This window comes from Stomoxys calcitrans, chromosome 3, assembly GCF_963082655.1.
Source record: "Stomoxys calcitrans chromosome 3, idStoCalc2.1, whole genome shotgun sequence".
Taxonomy (NCBI): Eukaryota; Metazoa; Arthropoda; class Insecta; order Diptera; family Muscidae; genus Stomoxys; species Stomoxys calcitrans.
Genome location: NC_081554.1, coordinates 97,301,516 through 97,323,047, shown reverse-complemented (window position 1 = coordinate 97,323,047; position 21,532 = coordinate 97,301,516). Strand labels below are relative to the sequence as shown.

At 39.6% G+C, this 21,532-nt stretch overlaps 1 protein-coding gene across 3 annotated transcripts in view; it reads left to right on the top strand.

Annotated features, from left to right (window-relative positions):
- Nucleotides 1–851: 851 nt before the first annotated feature.
- Nucleotides 852–21,532, top strand: part of LOC106091098 (protein cappuccino) — a 321,527-nt gene continuing 300,846 nt past the window's right edge. For 2 of the 3 annotated variants that reach the window (XM_059366107.1, XM_059366104.1), the window contains exon 1: nt 856–1,113. In XM_059366107.1, the coding sequence (XP_059222090.1) occupies nt 907–1,113 (207 nt within the window). In that variant the 5' untranslated portion in view covers nt 856–906. Of the gene's footprint in view, nt 1,114–21,532 lie in introns of all 3 variants that reach the window. The other variant, XM_059366105.1, reaches the window with a different exon arrangement.

Below are 21,532 nucleotides of genomic sequence, written 5' to 3'. Positions count from 1 at the left end.
TGGAAAATGCTCGAAAATCCCTACAAAAAAGCCCGCTCTTCTAGTATCCGGGATTTTCGACCTTAATTTTTTGAATGTTTGCTGAAACAGGCTTATTAAAAAATGTTTTGCTCCAAAAAATATTGGTAGCCTCCTCCACAGCCAATTTACTATAAAATGACGATCTTTGCCCGAAGTTGCCAGCTTTTATTTTTTGTTTTTTGGGGACAGTTTAACTGCAAAATTAAAAATTTTTGTTTTGGGAAATTTGAAAATCTGAAAATCGGGCCACAAATAAAGATTCGATTTAGGGACTTGCAAGAGGTGTCCGTACCTACTAAGACCATCGAAACCAAATTCGTACAATCCCGTAAACACCTCAAAAATTGCCATTAAAAATTTCAACGTGTTATCTCTACCCGTTTTGAAATGGCAGATTTTTTACTATTTCTCGATTCCCACTGTATTTTGTTTATTTTTGCACTAAGGTCAAATGAAACCAAATATTGGTCAGTTTCTTTTTAACTTAGTACTTCGTCGGTCCCCAACTGTTACATTATAGAGAAATTCGACTATATATTCTTGATGCTCCTAACAGCCTAAGTCGATCTATACTGAAAAAATGTTTGTCCTAATTTTAAAGATTAGGGGCAAAGATAATCCATCTTAATTTAAAGATGATAAATTTTCCAACTTTTTAAGGAAACATTTCCGTTGGTGAAAAATATTTTCCTCGATGTTAAGGATTTTGGCCTTTTTAGCTTTACCCCTTCGAAAGTTAGCGTACTAATGTACACTTAGGTTTGGAATTGTTTGTATGTATTGAATTTTGGCAGATATGTGTCAATATAAAATCCTAACAATGACAACAATTCATTAACTTTCATTAGAACCAAAATTTTTATTTCACTACAATTTAACGATAGCATGACAAAATCTTTAAGTAAGCGTGTGCTTAGGGCTGTGACAGCAATCTATACAGCATTTCTGCAAATTATCCTTCTTGCTCTGTGGTACTTTTTCCAAGCAACCGGAATTCAAGACGAAATACATAGTCCTCAAATATATTCTGTAAACGTACGGAAGAACGATTCTGCAATATGTGATGATGAACTCAAGGACGTCCAGACATTGGTAAGTGTGTGCGGGGGACAAAGTTTGGGGACTAATTAGCCATGTTTGTTGTTGAGCAACAACGGTGGCACGTCCATGACTGTAACGACTGCAAATCGATTTCAATTAATATTTTCATTAAGATTTTAATCACACAAAAGCTCTCACTCATACGCACAAAAACACAGATGTGGTGGCGCCAATACCGAGACAATCACACACCTCCCGTTCACTTGTCTTAAGGACTTTTTTACGAATTGCCAGCCACAGCGAATATTTTTTATATCTGGCAAAATTGTTATGATTATTATGGAGATATTTGGTACTCGTACTGGAGCTGCATAAACCATTTACTAACAGATGCTAACAATGCGTGGCGGCAGACGAAATCGTCGCCTATGGCGTAGGACAAAACCATAGACTGCTCTGGGCGCGCAGAAAATAAGGAATTCATTGACAACGGGTACCAGACAAGAGTCGAAATGTCACAAGGGCTGCCTTGTTGATTGTAGGTAACTGCTTGCTGGAACGTCTCTCCTCACCATGGCATTTCTGGTGAGAATAAAAAACAATTTAACGATAAACATCAAATTTCCACAAATTACCTTATATTTTACGTGAGATATGAACCAGATTGTATTCGGCTTGTTCTATTTCGCCTTTGTGAAGCAAAGTATCCCAACGAGTGTCGTAGTACGATTACGGCAATCTCAGTAAACGGTAGTGGCCGTGTGTGCATTTTGGCGTATGTTTCGCATTGCCATTTAAGTAGTGTCTGAATGTGATAAAGCAAAAGTAGATAGATGAAAATGGGCTATAGAGCGGCATAGCCTGCTTATCGAAAATGAATATAGGCCGAACAGTTAGTTCACCACCATAGTTAAAAAGACATCTCACTTTATGTGCAAAAATTGAAATTTTTTTTACACTATCTTAACAATCAGCAATATCACAAACATTTCACTAAAATGTGAAATTTGGCAAAAAATATATAAAATCTATTAACATGTAGTATCCTCTTCACTTACTATACAAATGCAAATTTGCCAATGAGCACTACATTAGGGGAACAGGTGCGAACTTCTCACATACCAAAGTGTGCTGTCCGAATCAAGTGCGAGCCCGAAGGGGCGCACGGTAGGGTATCCGGACCTCAAAATGGCGAATAATTTTTTTTTTTAATTCCGATATAAGAATCGATTTTTAATCTACCATAAAATACAAACCAATTAGATGGTATCCGAGATCGCGACAATATTTCGTCGCCATTTGTCCATTGTTCCATATGACATTTTATTGAATTTGAGATTGACGCACTTGAAGTTTTGCAAAATGCATTGAGATATTTGGTATATTTACACATATTTGGTATGTTTAGGCCGAACTTTGTGGTACTTATGGCAGCTATATCCAAACCTGGACCGATCTGGGCCAAATTGACGAAGTATGTCGAAGAGCCTAACGCAACTCACTGTCTTAAATTTCAGCAAAATCGGATTACAAATGTGGCTTTTATGGGAATAAGACCCTTAGGTCTATATGGCAGCTATATCCAAATCTGGACCTATCTAGGCCAAATTAAAGATGGATGTGGAAAGGCCTAACACAACTCACTGTCCCAAATTTCAGCAAAATCAAATAATAAATGGACCTAAGACCCTAAATCGGCCTTTATGGGGGCTATATCAAGACATAGTCCGACATAGCCCATCTTCAAACTTAACCTGTTTATGGACAAAGAAAGAATCTGTGCAAAGTTTCAAGTCAATATCTCTATATCTAAAGACTGCAGCGTGTATTCAACAGACAAACGGACGGACATGTCTAGATCGTCTTAGGTTTTTTATGCTGATCAAGAATATATGTACTTAATAGGGTCGGAAATAGATATTTCGATGAGTTGCAAACGGAATAACAAAATGAATATACGCCCATACTTCGGTGCTGGGTATAAAAATAGCATTAATCAGACGATTTGTTAATAATTTTGATCTGTAACCTATCTCCAATCCTAAGGGATAAGGATCCGAGCGTGCTATGCAGAAGGGCCGTAAGGGTCTTGCATATGGCATATGACTGGGCTAGATCCAGAAGTCTCAATGTTAACCCAGAGAAGACTGAAACATGCCTGTTCTCGAGAGAGACGAAGGTGGGCCAATTCGATATGTGACAAGGTCAACTGTTTAGGTGTGATCTTGGACAGGAAACTGAATTGGAAGTCTTGGACTGAGAAGACGCACAGTTGTTGGGTACAATGTAGACGGGCCGTAGGCTCGAAATGGGGCCTGAAGCTGAGGATAGTCCACTGGCTCTACAGGAGCGTGATTAGACCAATACTTGCTTACGCCTCAGAAGTTTGGGAACTGTTATGGAGAAAAAGTGCAACATAAGGACCATACAGCAGGTTCAGAGAACATGTTGTCTTGATATAGGTGTAGCGATGAGGACCACGCACCCTAGAGCACAGTAGACTATTCTAGATACACGACCCATTGACATTCAGATTAAGTGTGAGGCAGCCACTGCGGCTATAAGACTTATGGCGATGGGAAAATGGATTGAGGATGGGAGCAGCTCATACCATAGCGATATAATCAAGGCAACTATAGGAACCCTGGAAGAAAGGGAAGAGGTTTCCGATCAAATACCTGAGATGAACCTTGAAGTCGAGTGCGAGGCACTGCTGCCATCGGCACAGTCTTGGGTTGAAGGACCTCTAGTATTGCCATCTAGTATTGCCATCTGGAAGATCATTTTACACGGATGGATCAAGATTGGGGACAGAGTGGGACTGTGGTCTACAATGATAACCCAGGGACTGAGATCTCTTTTAGACTGCCTGACCATAATACGGTCCTGCAGGTGGAGATCTGAGCGATTACGGAATGCGTGAAGTGGCGTGGTGCCAACGCGAGGACGTCGAGTGTGAACATCTTTACCGACAGTAAAATTGCCATAAAGTCAATAACAACCAGGACGGTAAGGTTACGAACAGTCTTGCTGTGTAAGAAATAGATTAACGCCTTCTCTGAGGATGGCAAAATCAGCATCGTTGGGGTGCCGGGACATATAAGGGGAAATGAAAGGGCAGACGATTTGACGGTGAAGGCCAGAGGACTGCCGTCAATAAACTTGGTTAGCCCGAAGCCTTTCGGGTCGACGCAGTCCGAGTTAAGGGAGTGGGCGATGATTGCGCATGCAACATTGTGGAACAGCGAAACGGTCGGTAGGACGACGAAGATCCTACGGGGGGATCGAGATCGTGAGAAGACGAAGCCTTTACTGAAAGTAAGCAAGATGGAGGTCAGTTTAGCTTTTGGTATCATAACGGAACACATAGGACTACCAGCTCACTTATGTAAAATCGGTGCGGCAAGTGATAGCATGTGTAGGGCATGCTGGGAAGATGATGAGACTTTGGAGCATTTCCTTTTGTCATTGCCCGGCTTTAACGTCTAACAGATACCGGCACTTAGGTGGAGACACAATACCAGACATGAACCAACTTAGGGGAGTGGTATTGAAAACAATTAAGGATTTTGTAAGTAGCACGGAATTCCTAACATAAAATTTTCTTTTTAGAAGTTACTTTATATTTTTTAGAGCGTGCAACAAGCCGATTACTGGCTTAGGTGTATGTCCATAGTGGCATGGGGCGGATCAATATCTGCACCCTCTTTTTAACCTAACCATACCTATCTCCAAAATGAAACTTTTTTAAAGTTTCTTTTAAAAGCGAACAAAACCGAAAATTGCAGAAACTAAATTAAGCATTTGGTCATCCAGATAAAACTCCACCGGAGCGAGACGGCTACACACGCTCTATTGAAGAAAATCAGCAAAAGAATGATTCGTATTGCCTTAATTCAGGAGGCATGGATGGAACAAAGTTTCTGGTCTGAACCATATCAACTACCAATTATTCTATGCTAGCTCTGGTATTCGGCCGAGGACCTGCGTTATTTCTCTTAAAATTTGAATTGTAGATTTCCCCAGAAGTGTCAACGTCGGATGTAACAGTGATGAGACAGGGAGACGGCTGAGCATACCTGGCATCACATTCAACTCTCCGACAACACCACCTACGTAGATACAAACAGACAGGAAATGAGGAAAATAGGATGCGATGCGAACTCTCGTGTGGTAAACCAACATTTATAAGCGGAGCCAAGCATTGGCAGAATTCTTGAATACTAACGACGCACAGTGGGAGAAAATCGAAAAAATAACAAAAAAATATGCTGTGTAAGAACGGGTGGAGATATCTCTTTGAAATTTGGAATGGTTAGCGCTGAGGTGTTAGCGAGTGCGTGTGTCGCACAAAATCATGCTAAAAAATCAAATCGAACCACAAATGCCTTCGTAAAACGCAAACAATTAGCAAAAAAAATTAAAAGTTAAATATCTCCAAAAACAGTAGAGATATTGTATACCTCAAGCGGACTTTTTGGAGGGATTTTTGAGCACTTTCCAGCAAAAATTGAAAACCGGACTACAAATGAAAATTTGGCAGCCCCAACAATTTTTCGGAGTACCGAGGTGACCAACTTCAGGGGCTTGACAAGAGCCGCCCGGGCCACCTAGCTCACTTCCTCAGGTCTAAGCATTCCAAAATTTCAGAGATATATCTCTACCCGTTCAGCATATTTTTATTATTGTAGTTTTTTCCGATTTTCTCGCACTGTGCGACGTAATAACACTTAATATTGGTAACACCGCTACCTTTGCTAATAGGATTAGGAAGGTGGTTTCAGATGTGACAATACGTTCGAAAAATCTGATCGATGAGGTTCAGGATTAGAGTTTCTCCATGGTGCATTCCTTCTCATACCATCGCTACATCAGGTTTAGAATAGCACAGCCCGCGCCGAATCAGATAAGCTTCCGGAATGAGTTGACAACCAACTGGACAAAGTTCGGAAGACTAATCAGAAGAAGACTTGGACAAGATAATTTGGATTGTCCAAGAATAGAGGACAATGAAGATAATGTCAGCAGAATCACGACTACAATATTATAGTTGCCTTCTTCCAGAAAGGAAATCAGCCCAAGCAAAACCCTTTATTAGCGGGGAGGTTCGTAACATTGGGAAAGAGGTCCGCAGATTTACAACAGAGCACATCTTAAAAAAGCTGAGGTTTACTGGGATGTGTACTACACACGGCTTAAGGAATACAGTAAGACTATCAGAGCGTCGAGATGTGGCTCCTCGAAGTTTTTCTGCGACCAGGTCGAAAGCATTAATAACGCCGCCAAGATTAAAAATTTTCTCAAAAACACATATCCAAACTGAAACGTTAGTAGACGACATGGGAGTGAGAGCAGAGATAACGGAGGACTTGTTGAGACTTTTGATGAAAACGCATTTTCCCCACGACACGACGGGACTCCCGGAGACACCGGAATCTTGTAACAATGAGGTTGATCGAAGGCTTATCATCACAGAATTTTTGGTAAAGGAATTCATGAGGAGCTACAAACCATTGGAGTCATCCGGACTTGACGGAATATTTCCGGCGTTACTACAAAAGGAGGCTGACTATTTGGCGACCCATCTGGTCCCTATTTTCACAGCTTGCCTATGATTTGCAAATACTCCGAAAGCCTGGCAGGAGACAAAGGTGGTGTTCATACCCAAACCCGCCAAGGCAAGTTATGCGACACCAAAGCTTTACAGTCCCATTAACCTTATATCCTTTCTACAAAAAAACATGTTAAGGAACAGGTGGATAAACCAAAAACCCGATTATGCTTCTTGAGCCCCTACAAGGCGCAATTCTTATCTGAATGGACTGAAATATTACAAAATGGCTTTTACTATGGTCTTCAATATTCAATTCATATATGATCCGAATCGGACTATAACTTAATATAGCTCCAATAGCACAACAATTTTTATACCCTCCACCATAAGATGGGGGGTATACTAATTTCGTCATTCTGTTTGTAACTACTCGAAATATTCGTCTGAGACCCCATAAAGTATATATATTCTTGATCGTGGTGACATTTTATGTCGATCTAGCCATGTCCGTCCGTCCGTCTGTCTGTCGAAAGCACGCTAACATCCGTAGGAGTAAAGCTAGCCACTTGAAATTTTTCACAAATACTTCTTATTAGTGTAGGTCGGTTGGTACTGTAAATGGGCCATATCGGTCCATGTTTTGATATAGCTGTCATATAAACCGATCTTGAGTCTTGACTTCTTGAGCCTCTAGAGTGCGCAATTCTTATCCGATTAGGATGAAATTTTGCACGACGTGTTTTGTTATGACATCCAACAACTGTGCCAAGTATGGTTCAAATCGGTTCATAACCTGACTGTTGAAGTAGGAGAAATGAAAACACCCGTACGGTTTGGTTGTATCTTCAAATCTAATTTATTATGCCATTCAATCCTGTTTATATACTATCTTACCAACTAATTCTTAAACTACACTAAGCGAACAATCTTATCTTCCTTATTAGACGAATAACAACAGTACCTAATTACAGCGTCCCTTTTAAGTGATAAGCCGGTCATAAACTACCTAAGCGTCTTCCATATGCGCGGCAGGAAAACCCTAAACAATTATCGCTTGTAAACTCATTTACTTTATGGCTACATTAGATATGCATTAAGAAACCATAAACTGTAAAGAGATAAACAATCTCTATTGAAAGAGTAGGGATAAATGATCCTAATGACCTGAACTATTTTGATAAGAAAAGTATGCTTAAGATATTTTATTACTCCACCTTAAGATTATTCTAATGTATAGATTGTGTTCATATTTTTATGAACATTCTCCCGGCCGGCAAATAAACATTCTAGACCGTCGGCACCCCTGGGAACTGAATTGCAGCTATGCGCCTCTTCCTTATCTTTCCTCTTATGCATAGAATTATTAGAATTATTGATATTATTATAACTAAAATAAATGCCAAATGACCGGACCAATGATGGAACTCTAAGCCTCTTAATTTTATTCCTTCCTTCTTTAAATTGTCCACGACCTTCTTCAGTTGGTTGATCTCTTCGTGATGATTGACCAGTACATTTCCAAGGGGTTTTATGATTTCTCTTTCAGCCGGACTCACATCCTTCAAAAGAACTGAGGGAAATTTGGAAGATATCTCATCCTTTTGCTGATGGACCGCCACCAATGTGATTTGGTCTATCCTTGCCGCACAGTCTGGCTCTAGGACTAAAATACCTTGCTGTGGAAGCTCCATTAGGGTTTGCTGTTTGTCCGAACATTTCACGTGAGCTGTTGTGTTAGCAAATATCTTGAATAACCAGTTTGCCTTGCGTTTGAGCTGTATAAAATATGGACTGTTTTCTACTTCATCGTAAGTGCACTTCAAGTTTATGTGTGGCCTCAGAGGAGCTAACTCGCAATCATTTGTAGACGCATCTCTCCACGGAAAATTTTCTTCGCAAACAATTTCATCATCCAAGGTGCCTTTACACTCGTTCAACATGGCTTGCGTTAGATAGTGAAATGAATCCAATTCGAAATTGTACACTATATACGGTGCCTTTGTCCTCGCTATCATGACGACATTATTTCGTTCAAACGGTATCGGAATAACTCTGTATAGTTGCGATGACTGCCTATTGAAAAGAGGTATTTTCAAGTCGATTACCAACTGAGTGCCTACAAACATCCCATGACCTCTCATTAAATGCAACACCTCCTTCAGTTCTGCACCAGTGCTTTTACCGGGTAAAACATACTTCTCTGGTAGAGCATTACGTATTCTTATTATCTCAGACTGCAGTTGACTGGGACTCATGAGCACGGGGTGAAAGTGACCATTGTTCACTTCCAACAATACGTCGATGACCTCTTTCTGCGCCTCGTCACATTCTGTGATACTCTCGTGTATTTCTTTGGTGATTATAAAGAACCGAATTGATTCTCTATAAACGTAATAATTCTCGTTCATTGTGGCGCTTATGTTCTCAATTTTGCACTTCATTTCCGTAAAGTGCGAATTGACTTCATCTGTCGTTCTCTTTAGCAGATTGACCGTAGCATCAACTACAGATGTCTGCTTCCTTTCTAGTTCTTTAAGATCATGCTGGTTCGCTAATAGGTTTCTCACGTTGTTTTCCATTGCCACGCGATCTTCGTCGTCCATCACTCCGAAAACCCAATGTTGAAAAGAGCCTACGAACTTCAATGGAGCTCCTCTTTTCTGGCGTCTATCTTCTTTCATGAATAAACGATTATTCGCCTTTATTTTACTTATTTTGTATTCCATGTTCCTTATAACTGACCAGCACTGATCTTGAAATGTTTGGAGTCTCGGACATATTTCTTTTGATTTGTCCAGTAATCTTGCTGCAAGCTCCAAAGCATCCAAATAACTTCGCATTTCGAAATATATGACCATATTCCATGAAGATGATGACATATGGGTCTGTGATATCGGATCCAAGTACATTGCCGTGGAACTGTTCAGCTCGTGCACAAACGTAGCTTTAGTCGGCATCAACATACAAATGTTTACCAACATAATCATCATCATTGTGGGATTTCCCAGTATACTTGGTAATCGCCTAGTCGTGCTTAACTGCGCATTTTTCCGCTGCAAGTTTTCCATATTCTTCTCCTCCAATCTTTCATCTTCGTGCTCTAGCGGGCATAACTTATGGACCGGTCTCTTCAATTCCCCACTTTGTGTCTTAACCGTCACCACTCTTACCACTCCATCTTTGCCCGTATGTACTTCTGTGACTTTTGCTAGTGGCCACCGAGCTGGGTGAGTATCCTCATTTCGTAGTATCACCATTTGTCCAACCTCTAAATTCCGCTCTTTCTTTCTCCATTTTGTTCGATTTTGCAAGGATGTTAAATATTCTTCCTTCCACTTTCTCCAAAAATGATTTTTTATTCGTTGTATTAATTTCCACCGGTTAACGCATCCCAAGTCTCCTTCATCGCTTTTCGCCGGAGCTTCTAACAATGGTCGCCCAATTAAGAAGTGGCCTGGTGTTATTGTGTCGACATCTTCCGTGCTGCTACTGAGTTCGTGTAAAGGCCTTGAATTTAGAACCGCTTCAATCTGAGACAGCACTGTGCTCACTTCTTCATATGTTAACTTCGTGTCTCCAATAATTCTTTTCAGGTGATGCTTCATTGACTTAACAGCTGCTTCCCATATTCTTCCGAAGTGAGGAGCTGCCGGGGGAATAAAATGCCATTTTACTTGTTCATTTTCCAAGATCGGCGCTACTTTAAAGTTATTTTTTATGGCTTCTACATAATCTTTTTCAAGCTGTTTTGACGCCCCAACGAAATTCGTTCCGTTATCCGAATAGATGTCGCTTGATTTGCCTCTCCTAGCAAAGAATCGTCTAAGAGCTGCTAGAAATGCATCCGTAGTAAGCTCGCTCACTGCTTCCAAATGAATAGCTTTAGTCACCATACAAACAAAAACAGCAACATAGCCTTTCATGGCTTTCGTTCCCCTAGTTTTGGAGCATCTTAGTTGAATCGGACCCGCATAATCAATTCCACAATGTTGAAATGGCTGGCTTATATTGACTCTGCATGCTGGAAGGTCCCCCTAGTTGATTTCTTACTTCACCTCGATAGCGTATACATGTTGGGCAGCATCTTATACATAACTTTATTCTGCTCTTTGCACCGATAATCCAGTACTTCCTTCGTATCATGTTTTCCATCACCCTATTTCCTCCATGCAGTGTTTCGAAATGGGTATGTCGGATGATGTTTCCAGCTAACCTTGACTTCTGGATAATAATCGGATGTTTTTGATTATACGGTAATGTTGAATAATGAAGTCTTCCTCCGACTCTCATCACTCCAAGACTGTCTAACTGCGGGTGTAATAAAGCTAATTTGCTTCGGTGATCCACGGCTCCTGATACTTTTAATTGTTTTATTTCCGCTGGCCATTCTAATTCCTGGTGCAGTTTAATTATTCTCATTTCAGCCTCTTCTAGCTCGATCGCAGTTAAATGCTCTATTTCTGCTTTCGTTCCTCTCAATCCTTTAATAAACCGTAGTATGTATGCCATGACCCTTTGTTGTTTCTTGAATGACGAAAATTGCATAATTTTCTCATACACGCCATTCTCTTCCGCTGAAATTCTTGTCGCTGCTGACACTGCTAACTTCTCGTTTATTTTGGGCCATTCTTGCTCACCTTTCACTAGCCATTCAGGCCCATCCCACCATATCCTGGTGGTTATTAATGTCTCGGGGGGAACGCCTCTTGATCCCAAATCTGCTGGGTTCTCTTTTGATTTAACATATCCCCATTTCGCTTCAGGGATTCGTTCCAAAATATCAACGACTCTATTTCTTATAAATTTGTCTTTATTTTTTGAGTTGTTTATCCATGCTAACGTGATCATGGAATCACTCCATGCATACATTTTTGCGGTTGATGTCAAGACCCTTTTGATCTTCTGAAGTAGCTTCGCCAGGAGGTGTGCCGCACATAATTCCAATTTTGGGAGAGTCTTTGCATTTTTAATGGGATTTACCTTGCTTTTTGCGGCCACTATTATTATCTTAGACTCAACCTTCAGATACACTACTGCTGCGTATGCCTTTTCGGACGCGTCAGCAAATCCATGCAGCTCTGCTCCACTAGATGGTGTTATTTGAAACCATCTTGGTATCTGCAAACTTTTCAGCGAGTGAAGACTTTGCGCAAATCTCTTCCAATCAGCGCTCAATTTTTCCTCCAATGGTACGTCCCATTCTATTTGTTGCCTCCATAAATATTGAATGAATAGCTTGGCAGTTACCGTTACTGGGGTCAGCCAACCCAATGGATCAAAAATCTTTGCCAGACTCGACAACGCCAATCTCTTAGTTACTCTATCTTCACCGCCTATTTGCATGTTGAATGTGAAGCAATCCATGGTTGGGTTCCACTGTAACCCTAATGTTTTCAGACACTCATCTTCTCGTATCTGTAGTACTTCATTTTCTTCTCTTCTGCTTACGGCACACAAAACTTCAGGGGCATTTGCGATCCATTTTCTTAAATGTAAACCGTAAGTTTCTAGCTCTTTCGATATTAGTTTTTGAACATCCCGGCACTCTTCCTTTGAATTTGCTCCTGTTAGCAAATCGTCCATATAGAAATCGTCCTTTATTCTATTGCCAATGCCCTGATTTGTACATCTCTTACCAATTTCTATAAGCGTCCTTATGGCCAGAAACGGTGCTGACGCCGTGCCATATGTGACCGTAGTGAGCTTATATTGTTGCACCGGCTCGGACCTACTATTTCTCCAGAGTACATACTGATATTCCTGGTCTTCCTCTTCTACTTTAATTTGTCGGAACATTTTTTCCACATCGGCTGATATGACGAATCTCCACGATCTCCACTTAGTAATGATGTCGAATATGTCCTTTTGTAGTTTGGGACCTGTATGAAGGATATCGTTCAGCGACTTTCCATTCGATGTTTTTGATGACGCATCGAACACAACCCTTACTTTAGTGGTAAGACTGGTTTCTCGGACAACCGCTTGATGGGGCATATAATACTTCGCTAGTTTTTTCGTCTCTACCTTCACCATGTGCCCCATTGATATTAGCTCATCTATCGTCCTTACATATTCTTCTCTCAACTCCGTACATTCTTCCAGTCTTTTCTCCATATTTAAAAATCTTGCCATTGCTCTTTTATGTGATTCTCCCAATACCTTGTCTTCAGCAGACGGTAACCTGACGACGAATCTTCCTGATTGGTCTACTCGTGTTGTTTCTTCATAGAGTTTTAAGCAATAATCATCTTCCATGATCGTTTCTTCGTCTTCTATCTCCTCAATTTCCCAAAATCGCTCAATAGTTGTGGTAGCAACATACCTTCCGCTACCTTTTCCAGGCCTCATTAGTATTTTTCCAGACAGGATCCAGCCAAACTTCGTGTTTTGTGCCACAATCGCTTCATCATGACGAACTCCTCCCTCCAATATTTGTGGGAAAAGGTCGGCCCCAATTACCATATCGATTCTTTCAGATTTGTTGAAGTTTGGATCGGCCAGATTAATGTTCTCCCATCTTCCAATATTGTATTGGAAGCTATTATCTGGATGAGCTGATGCTAGTTTCGGCAGGACTAGTGCTTCCACTTTGATTTTAGTGTTGCTGACAAATCTAGGTCTTATTTCCATTAGTACTTTAGATTTTGCCATTCCCACCATGGTTTCTCCGAGACCTCGTAGTTTCACCTCCGTCTTCGTCTTTGGTAGTTGTAGTAGCTGCGCTGCGTCTTCCGATACCGATGTTATTTGGGATCCTTGGTCAATTAAAGCCCTTAATGTTACGTATTCTCCATGTAAAGACTTTACACGAACTTGGGCGGTAGCCAGAAGAACATTTGTTGCTGAGTTTGTTGTCATTGCCTTCGTGTTGCTGATTCTCTCCAAATGGATTAGTGTGTTATGACTCAATCCGCACTTCTGACATTTGCTATCACTCAAACACCGCTTATCTTTCCCGTGTTTGAGACATTTGAGGCATAACTGCGCTGTCTTTACCCAACTATATCTCTCGTTCGATGACTGTGCCGCAAATTTCCTACATGCAACAATATCATGCCCATTAAACTTGCAGAATCGGCATTGCTTCTTTTCCGCCATTCCAGATCTATCCTGCGGCTTAAATAGTCCTGGTACGAATTGTTTTCTGCTTGTTGAAGCCTCCAGTGCTTGATACTGCTGTTCCAGAAAGTCCAACACATCTGCCAGTCTTTGAATCTCTTTAGATTTTTTTACATTTTGCTCATACTGAATAAGCCCCTCCTTATCGAGTTTACGTATGATAATTCGGGCTAAAATTGGATCCGCATGGTCTAAAGGAATATCCATTGCTTTTAAAGCATGAATACTCTCATTCACGCTGTCTAGCAATTTTCTTAGACCCACCGCCACTTGGCTGTTTATACTTGGGTGATCCAGAATCTTGTCCACTAGTTTCGTGAACAAAATTCTTTTATTATTATATCTCTTCTCCAGCAATTCCCATGCTGCTTTATAATTTGCGTCTGTGACTTGCAGATGCTGAATTAAACGGAAGGCATCTCCTCTTAAATTCGTTTTTAGGTAGTACAGTTTTTGAACTTCGGATAATTGAGAGTTTCCATCTACCATTTTCTTAAACAGGTCATGAAAGGAATTCCAATCCTCCACATTTCCATTGAAGCATGGAATCTCTATCCTTTTTAATTCCACAGTCTGTGATTCTTCTTTCAAGCCACTCATCTTTACAATTATATTTTGTATTTTTGTGTTCATTTTTTCTTCTATGTCTTCCAGTTCTTCATCCACTTCTTCCATTCCATGTTCTGTGGTTAATTCCAAATGAAGCCGCTTGATGTCGTCGAATTGTTTTTCCCACATAGACTTCATATTTTCTAGAGCATATATGGAGACCCCAGAAATATCTGCTTCCATGGCATCGGAAAACTTCATGATCCTTCTGCGGAATTGAGACAGCACTGCATTTTTTCTCTCACTATTGGTATGTGGGGTGGCTATGGTCAATTCCTTCAACGCTGCTCGCTCTTCTACTTGCTGGGTGACTTCTCTCTTCTTCTCATATAATTGCTCTTGTAGCATCTGCTCCATTTTCTTTTGAAATATCTCCTGCTGTCTCTTCAGTTGCTCCTGCTGTGTTTGAAATTGAAGTAGCATGTTTTCCTGTAATGCCCGAAATTGTTCCATTACTGCTCCTTGGTTCTCTTTTTTCCTTGCACCCTTTTCGTGCTCAGTTGTCGTTGTAGGATTTGTCAGTAGCGCAAGCTCCACTTTTTCGCTTCCGGTTTCCTCATTTTCGGGCTCCTCTCTAATTTGTTGCATGTGTTCCTTGCATTTTTCATAGGAACTCTCAATTCTCTCCCAGATGTTGTCCTTGAAGTAGACATCGCTATTCGGCCCAAGTTGCTCTAATTTATAATTATTTAGCTTTGCTTCCTCCATTTTATTCTCTAGCGACTTGGACGTACTTTCCAATGTAGCCTTTCTGAACTTCTCCGTCTTTAGTTTTCCAGAAATCTCAATGATTTCCTTAAGGATTTTATTTTGAATTTTGTAAAGAATATGTCTATCTGCCGACATTTTTATTATTTGTTTTTCTTTTTTTTTTAGTATTTGCCTTTTAGCTGTTATTAATTGGTTTTGTTTTTTTTTTTTGATATATTTTTTTTTTTTTTTTTTTTAGCGCTGTTTTTTTTTTTTATTTTTTTTTTGTTTTGTAGTTGCCTTTATTCTTGGCTCTTATGATTCTTGGTTCAGCCCTTTTGGCTTTTTCTTTTCCTGTTTTATTTATAATATATTGTTTCTATATTTTCTACGGCCGCTGATCTCTTTCTCTCGAAGGACCAATGTTGAAGTAGGAGAAATGAAAACACCCGTACGGTTTGGTTGTATCTTCAAATCTAATTTATTATGCCATTCAATCCTGTTTATATACTATCTTACCAACTAATTCTTAAACTACACTAAGCGAACAATCTTATCTTCCTTATTAGACGAATAACAACAGTACCTAATTACAGCGTCCCTTTTAAGTGATAAGCCGGTCATAAACTACCTAAGCGTCTTCCATATGCGCGGCAGGAAAACCCTAAACAATTATCGCTTGTAAACTCATTTACTTTATGGCTACATTAGATATGCATTAAGAAACCATAAACTGTAAAGAGATAAACAATCTCTATTGAAAGAGTAGGGATAAATGATCCTAATGACCTGAACTATTTTGATAAGAAAAGTATGCTTAAGATATTTTATTACTCCACCTTAAGATTATTCTAATGTATAGATTGTGTTCATATTTTTATGAACACTGACATAGCTGCCATATAAACCGATCTTGGGTCTTGACTTCTTGAGCCTCTAGAGTGCGCAATTCTTATCCGATTGGAATGAAATTTCGCACGACTTGTTTTGTTATGATATCCAACATCTGTGCCAAGAATGGTTCAAATCGGTTCATAACCTGATATAGCTGCCATATAAACCGATCTTGGGTCTTGACTTCTTGAGCCGACGTGTTTTGTTATGATATCCAACAACTGTGCCTAGTATGGTTCAAATCGGTTGATAACCTGATATAGCTGTCATATAAACCGATCTTGGGTCTTGACTTCTTGAGCCTCTAGAGTGCGTAATTCTTATACGATTGGAATGAAATTTCGCACGACGTGTTTTGTCATAATATCCAACATCTGTGCCAAGAATGGTTCAAATCGGTTCATAACCTGATATAGCTGCCATATAAACCGATCTTGGGTCTAGACTTCTTGAGCCTCTAGAGGGCGTAATTCTTATCCGATTTGAATGAATTTTGGCCCGACGTGTTTTGTTATGATATCCAACAACTGAGTCAAGTATGGTTTAAATCGGTTCATAACCTGATATAGCTGTCATATAAACCGATCTGGGATCTTGACTTCTTGAGCCTGTAGAGGTCGCAATTATTATACGATTTGCCTGAAATATTGTACGACGGATTCTCTCATGACCGTCAACATACGTGTTTATTATGGTCTGAATCGGTCTATAGCCCGATACAGCTCCCATATAAATCGATCTCTCTATTTTACTTCTTGAGCCCCCAAAGGGCCCATTCTTATTCGAATTGACTGATATTTTACGCAGGTCTCCAACATATATTTTAATTGTGGTCCAAACCGGACCATATCTTGATATCGCTCTGATAGCAGAGCAAATCTTTTCTTATATCCTTTTTTGCCTAAGAAGAGATGCCGTGAAAAGAACTCGACAAATGCGATCCATGGTGGAGGGTATATAAGATTCGGCCCGGCCGAACTTAGCACGCTTTTACTTGTTATCCATTATTCTCTGATTGCCTACAAAAGACACCGCACAAAGAATTCGACAAATGCGATCCATTGTGGAGGGTATATAAGATTCGGCCCGGCCGAACTTAGCGCAGCCTTACTTGTTTTAAATAATTTGAATTTATCTATTTAAGCTTTCTTCTTTCGGTATTAAAATCTTATTGAGATTCCATTGCAGGATATTATCCGGCTTTATACCATTGTTTCATGCTTTCTATTTAAAGAATAGTATAGCAAAAAACATTTAAAAGTCAGCAAAATTGTGTTGTTGCTGGAAGCATTTGACTTGTTTCCCATATTGCGATTTTATTTTCGACCAAGAAAAATTATGAGCGGGAGATGCCAAATGGATCATGGTGCTTTACAACCATTCCAACTTGAGAAGGTTGCAAAGAACACATCTGAATTTGAACAGGGCTCTTTAAGATGACTTGATTCATAAGCGCAATAGAAAACTGATTCCTATCCTGGCGCCTGGGTAATATATATTACGCCGATCGGTTAACGACCTGTGCCGCCACAACGTCCAAAGTTGGATGTAGTACTTTCTAAGGAAACCAGTTGAGTATTTTAGGTCCTAACATGAAATTGGTAAACTATGTGTACATTTATATGAAATTTATTAGAAAAAAAAAACACCACTACTGTGGCTGCGATAAAATGTGAAGTTCGACTCAGATATGTCTGCTGATTCGGGTTAGCCAAGTCCGTCTGTCCGCATATCCTTTCTGTGCTGATAGTCCGTCTGTCGTTTTTTATAGGTAAGGTTAAGTTAGGATAGGTTGAAAAGAGGATGCGGATATTAGTCCGCCCCATGCCACTATGGGCAAACACCTAAGCCAGAAATCGGTTTGTTGTGCCCTCTAAATACAAAATAAAAGTAACCTCGAAAAAGAAAATCAAAGTTAGGAATTCCATGCTATTTACAAATAGTCCAGCTTAACTATACAATAAATTAGTTAAAATATTTATTTATTGCCCAAAAAGAAATTGCGGATTTTTCATATAGTCGGCGTTGACAAATTTTTTCACAGCTTGTGACTCTGTAATTGCATTCTTTCTTCTGTCAGTTATCAGCTGTTACTTTTAGCTTGCTTTAGAAAAAAAGTATATTTGATTAAAGTTCATTTTAAGTTTTATTAAAAATACATTTACTTTCTTTTAAAAAATCCGCAATTACTTTTTGGGCAACCCAATAGTTGAGAAAAAACTTACTACGAATTTGTTATCGATATAAGTACTCACAAAGAGCAAAATTTATGAATCAGTTTGGAATGCAAATGAGCTAAATCTGCACCGGTCTTCCTATTTGACACCGATTAGACGATCATTAGAACCAACATGTGCAATCGACTTTGGCGACTTTAGCTCTTGATCATTTGTAATTGTTAGACTCAGGCCTCTGAACTTCTGAAAACGAACAAGTAAAAAGGAGTTAAGTTCGGCCGGGTCGAACTAACTTTGGATACCCACCACCTCGGGTATATATGTAAACCACCTTTCCCCAAAATCCGCGTGAAAAATGAATACCTTACGCCTCATAGCAGTTATATCGAAATATGTTCCGATTTGGACCAAATACTGATAAGTACATGCGTTAAGTTCGGCCGGGTCGAACTTTCGATACCCACCACCTCGGGTATATATGTAAACCACCTTTCACCAAAATCCGGTGAAAAATAAATACCTTATGCCTCATAGCAGCTATATCGAAATATGTTCCGATTTGGACCAAATACTAATAAGTACATGTCATTGTTCAATTGTGTATAACAAAATATTGGTCTTTTTAGTAGCTATATCCAAAAATAAACCGATCTGAACCATATAAATGCGCCTTTTATGGGCCCAAAATCTTAAATCGAAAGATCGGTCTATATGGCAGCTATACCCTAATCTGAACCGATCAGAGCCATATTAAAGAAAGATGTGGAAGCGTCTAAAATAACACACTTTCCCAAATTTCAGCAAAATCGGATAATAAATATGGCTTTTATCGGCCTATGACCCTAAATAAGGGGATGGGTCTACATGGCAGCTATATCCAAATCTGGACCGATCTAGGCCAAATTGACGAAGGATATCGACAACTCACGGTCTCAAATTTCATAAAAATCGGATAATAAATGTGGCTTTTATGGGCATAAGACCCTAAATCGGAGGATCGGTCTATACGGCAGCTATATCCAAATCTGGACCGATCTCGGACAAATTAACGAAGGATGACGAAGGGCCTAACACAACTCACTGTTCCAAGTTTCAGCAAAATCGGATAATAAATGTGGCTTTTATGGGCCTAAGACCCTAAATCGGAGGATCGATCTATATGGCGGCTATATTCAAATCTGGACCGTTCTGGGCGAAATTGACGAAGGATGTCGAAGGGCCTATGACAACTCACTGTTCCAAATTTCAGCAAAATCGGATAATAAATGATGCTTTTATGGGCCTGAGACCCTAAATCGGCGGATCGGTCTATATGGGGGCTATATCAAGATATAGTCCCTCTTCGAACTTAACCTGCTTATGGACAAAAAAACGAATCTGTCCAAAGTTTCAGCTCAATATCTCTATTTTTATACCCTCCACCATAAGATGGGGGGTATACTAATTTCGTCATTCTGATTGTAACTACTCGAAATATTCGTGTGAGACCCCATAAAGTATATATATTCTTGATCGTCGTGAAATTTTATGTCGATCTAGCCATGTCTGTCCGTCCGTCCGTCCGTCCGTCTGTCTGTCGAAAGCACGCTAACTTCCGAAGGAGTAAAACTAGCCGCTTGAAATTTTGCACAAATACTTCTTATTAGTGTAGGTCGGTTGGTATTGTAAATGGGCCATATCGGTCCATATTTTGATATAGCTGCCATATAAACCGATCTTGGGTCTTGACTTCTTGAGCCTCTATAGTGCGCAATTCTTATCCGATTGGGATGAAATTTTGCACGACGTGTTTTGTTATGATATCCAACAACTGTGCCAAGTATAGTTCAAATCGGTCCATAACCTGATATAGCTGCCATATAAACCGATCTTGGGTCTTGACTTCTTGAGCCTCTAGAGGGCGCAATTCTTATCCGATTGGAATGAAATTTCGCACGACGTGTTTTGTTGTGATATCCAACAACTGTGCCAAGTATGGTTCAAATCGGTCCATAACCTGATATAGTTGCCATATAAACCGATCATGGGTCTTGACTTCTTGAGCCTCTAGAGTGCGCAATTCTTATTCGATTTGAATTAAATTTTGCACGACGTGTTTTGTTACGATATCCAACAACTGTGCCAAGTATGGTTCAAATCGGTCCATAACCTTATATAGCTGTCATATAAACCGATCTTGGGTCTTGACTTCTTGAGCTTCTAGAGGGCGCAATTTCTATCCGATTTGGCTGAAATTTCGCAAGACGTTTTTTATTGTTACTTTCAACAACTATGTCAAATAAAGTACAAGTCGGTTCATAACCTGATATAGCTGCGATATAAACCGATCTGGGATCTTGACTTCTTGAGCCTCTAGAGGTCGCAATTATTATCCGATTTGCCTGAAATTTTGTACGACGGATTCTCTCATGACCATTAACATACGTGTATATTATGGTCTGAATCGATCTATAGGCCGATACAGCTCCCATATAAATCGATCTCTCTATTTTACTTCTTGAGCCCCCAAAGGCTGCAATTCTTATTCGAATTGGATGACATTTTACACAGGTCTCCAACATATAATTTAATTTTGGTCCAAACCGGACCATATCTTGATATCGCTCTAATAGCAGAGCAAATCTTTCCTTATATCCTTTTTTTGCCTAAGAAGAGATGCCGGGAAAAGAACTCGACAAATGCGATGGTGGAGGGTATATAAGATTCGGCCCGGCCGAACTTAGCACGCTTTTACTTGTTAAAGACTGTAGCGTGCTTTCAACAGGCAGACGGACGGATCGATATACTTTATAGGGTCGGAAATGGACATTTCGATGTGTTGCAAACGGCATGACAAAATGAATATACCCCCATCCTTCCGTGGTGGTTATAAAAATCACAAATAGATAAAATAACTTTATGCTAGTATAATGCGAGATTTTACAATTGAAAGAATTGTTTAAATTAAATTAAGAAACTTTGCTTCTATTAAAAATCGACAAAAAGTACTGGCAATAAAAGTTCTTAGTTTTCTGCAACAGAAAGCGTGAGCCTTAATAGTAATACGATGCTTGATTGCATTTGTGAAATCAATAACAAAACCTTTTATGTGGTAAAAAACAACCCCATTGACTTAATTTTTGAAACATAAGTATACATTTTATTACGTTATTGTTATAAGAAAGCAACAACAATTTTTGTTAATTTTTTTCCTAATTTTTTGAGATTAAGCTCAATCCGTAAAGAAAGTGGTATTTTGTATATTTTAATACCTAAATGGACCAATTTCAAAAGCTCTTCTAGTCGGCCAATATATATTGTCTAGGTGTACCTGGATCCCAACTTTAAGAGATGCAGCCGAGTTTGTATAGAATGTACCATTTTGTGCGTTTTAGTACCTTATGTATATGAGTGAAGCGGACGTATTGTTATTTCACTCCGCGAGAAT